The 2,664-nt window shown below is 49.0% G+C and overlaps 1 protein-coding gene across 1 annotated transcript; it reads left to right on the top strand. All coding sequences in view use genetic code 11, as the record gives it.

Annotated features, from left to right (window-relative positions):
- Positions 1-365: 365 nt before the first annotated feature.
- Positions 366-2,444, top strand: EGR_06730 (Protocadherin; the record flags this gene model as incomplete). The annotated part of the gene is made up of 1 exon (XM_024495979.1): positions 366-2,444. One exon carries the CDS (start codon positions 366-368, stop codon positions 2,442-2,444), a length of 2,079 nt encoding a protein of 692 aa, XP_024349639.1.
- Between the last annotated feature and the right edge of the window lie 220 nt (positions 2,445-2,664).

Here is a 2,664-nt window from a genome sequence, read left to right on the forward strand (position 1 = left end):
ATAGCTGAGGGTCCAAGTCCATTTGCCTCGGCACACGGTGGGATGGACTGCAAGTGTACTAGAGCGAAAGTGCCCCGAAGGGCATTCGAACTAGACGGACCGGAAGTGCGCCATGGCAGCGGTTGGTAGGTCCCGCTGAGTCCTTTTCAGGCGCGTGCACCAACTGCTTCGTCAGCACCTATCACGTGCGTGCATTGACATCAGAGTGCGTACGTATACGCGGACGTGGACAATACGCATGCACTCGTGCGGACGTATGTCGTATCTGAACGCTAATCAGCCATGCGCTCCCATCCACATACACACACGCACACGTGCACATCGTTTGCTTTACCTTTGCACGCAGGCCGCATTTACCGGATGACATGCCCTCCATCTTCATCACATCCATTGCCACTTTCACCGTCACCCTCCTTCTCCTTCATGCTGCCTTCACTGATGCACAGAAGACAAGTGTGGCTTTCGTCATCAACGAGGAGTTACCCATCGGGGAGAGAGTTGGCAGTCTGACTGAAAAGTTGGCTCTAGATATCACCTCACGTAGCGAAGTGAACTTCGTCCCCCTGATTGATCTTCGGTTGGTGAATTTCAACCGGACCAGCGGTTTGATTACTGTGAGGCAGCGGATTGATCGAGAGAGTTTGTGCAAGGAGACAGGAGCCTGCTGTCCAGGTCGGAGTGTAATTCCTCCTCCAGTCTCTACATTCCATGATGTTCTTTTACCGCACTTGTCCGATGTACAGTACCCTAGGTGTGCCATCAAAATGCTCGTAATGGACCAAAGACCACAGACTCCTTTGTCACAACAATCTCAGGAACACCTACTTATTCAGGTGGTTATATATGTTAATGATCTTAATGACAATCCACCGGCCTGGTCACCAGACCGGCTCGAGCTTGAGATACCAGAACACACAGTGATTGGACGGAAGTTTCAGCTTCCCGAAGCCGCTGATCCCGATGAGGGACCGGAAAACACTGTCCAGAGTTACCGTCTCATCCCCAGTGATCCCCATGACCATGAATCAACGGTTCGCGGACTTGCGAGCGACGCTTTTAAACTATCCAGTGAATTGATTGAACGTTCGCCTGGAGCACCATATAAATTTGCTCTCGGTCTTAAAGTGGAAGCTGACTTGGATCGGGAAAAGCAGTCAGCGTACTACTTCCTTCTTATCGCTACTGACGGTGGATCTCCTCAACTAACTGGCAGTCTAAGTGTGATTATTCGTATCACTGATATCAACGACCAGACGCCGTATTTTCGTCAGACTAACCCTTCAGTAGAGATTCTCGAAAATACTGCAGTAGGAACACAGATCTACACAGCGGTTGCGATGGATGATGATCCCTCAGACGCTAATCGTCTGGAGTATCGAATGGGTTCAACGGCCTCTGCTGAAGTTCAGCGTCTCTTCAGCATCGACAGTCGGATAGGCTCTGTAGTAGTTTCGGGTGACATAGACTACGAATCAGCACCGATTTTGCCTAATAGCGATTCAAAGGATCCCTTATTTTCCGACGACTACGGTTATCTTATTCCAATAGAAGTCACCGATCAAGCTCACATTGCTGAAACAAAGTTGCGTGTTCATGTGCTGAATACTAATGACAACCCTCCTACCATTTCCATCCAGTCTCCTCTACAAAGATCCATCTCAAAGGGTGAGTTTTACATTCACGAAGATGCACCTGTGGGGACTCTTGTGGCTACCATAACCATGTCTGATGCAGATGAAAAGACTGGTTCTGAAAGAGGATTTCCAAATCGAGCCTCCATTCCTTACTGTTCCACCACTAACACCTTCTTCACAGTCCAACCCCTACACTCAGCAATGCGCAATCTCTTCAAATTGGTTACTTCGAAGCCTCTAGACCACGAAACCAAAAGCACTCATGGAGTCATGATCGTTTGTCACGATGCTGGCCAACCAGTCCTCTCTACCAAACAGTATTTAACAGTGCGTCTGGAAGATGTCAATGATTCTCCACCAGTCTTTGAAAAGGCCGTCTACTATGCCCGTATAAGCGAAGGTCTTCCCGTTCACACACCAATTCTCAAAATTCACGCATCTGACGCTGACAGTGGTGAAGCGGCCGAGGTGCGTTACCGATTTGTAAGCAGTGGTCGCCAAATGGACTACGACTCGATGGTACTGCTGGATGAAAAATCGGGCCAGATCAGAAGTGGTGCAGTGTTTGACCGGGAGTCGATAAAATCCATTAACTTCACAGTAGAGGCCGTTGACTGTGCCAGCGGCAATGGGACTTCCTGTGGAGGAAGGGTTAACACCGCTACAACCGAAGTCATTGTCCTCATTGAGGATATCAACGACTGCCCGCCTGAATTCGAGCATCAGTCCTACGAATTCACCATTGAAGAGGGCCATGTCTCAAAGGTTCCAGTGAGTGGTCGAAATTTTACCCTAACATTTGTCCAATAGTCATCAAATCAAGTTAACTCTGAATTCTCCGACCCTGTTCATGCGTGCAAGTAGATGCTGACATCGCAGACAATGTCGCTTGATTAATGTGATGGGAGGTGAAGATGTAGGATGATGGAGTCAGTTGGGAGAGGGGGGAGGGTAAGGTGTGCAGTGGCCTAGGTGTTTTATTTGGGTGAAGAAGGGCGATGAGAGTGTGTTAGTAGGGGGCCTAAGTGGA

This window comes from Echinococcus granulosus, assembly GCF_000524195.1.
Source record: "Echinococcus granulosus chromosome Unknown EG_S00062, whole genome shotgun sequence".
In the NCBI taxonomy this organism is placed as follows: Eukaryota; Metazoa; Platyhelminthes; class Cestoda; order Cyclophyllidea; family Taeniidae; genus Echinococcus; species Echinococcus granulosus.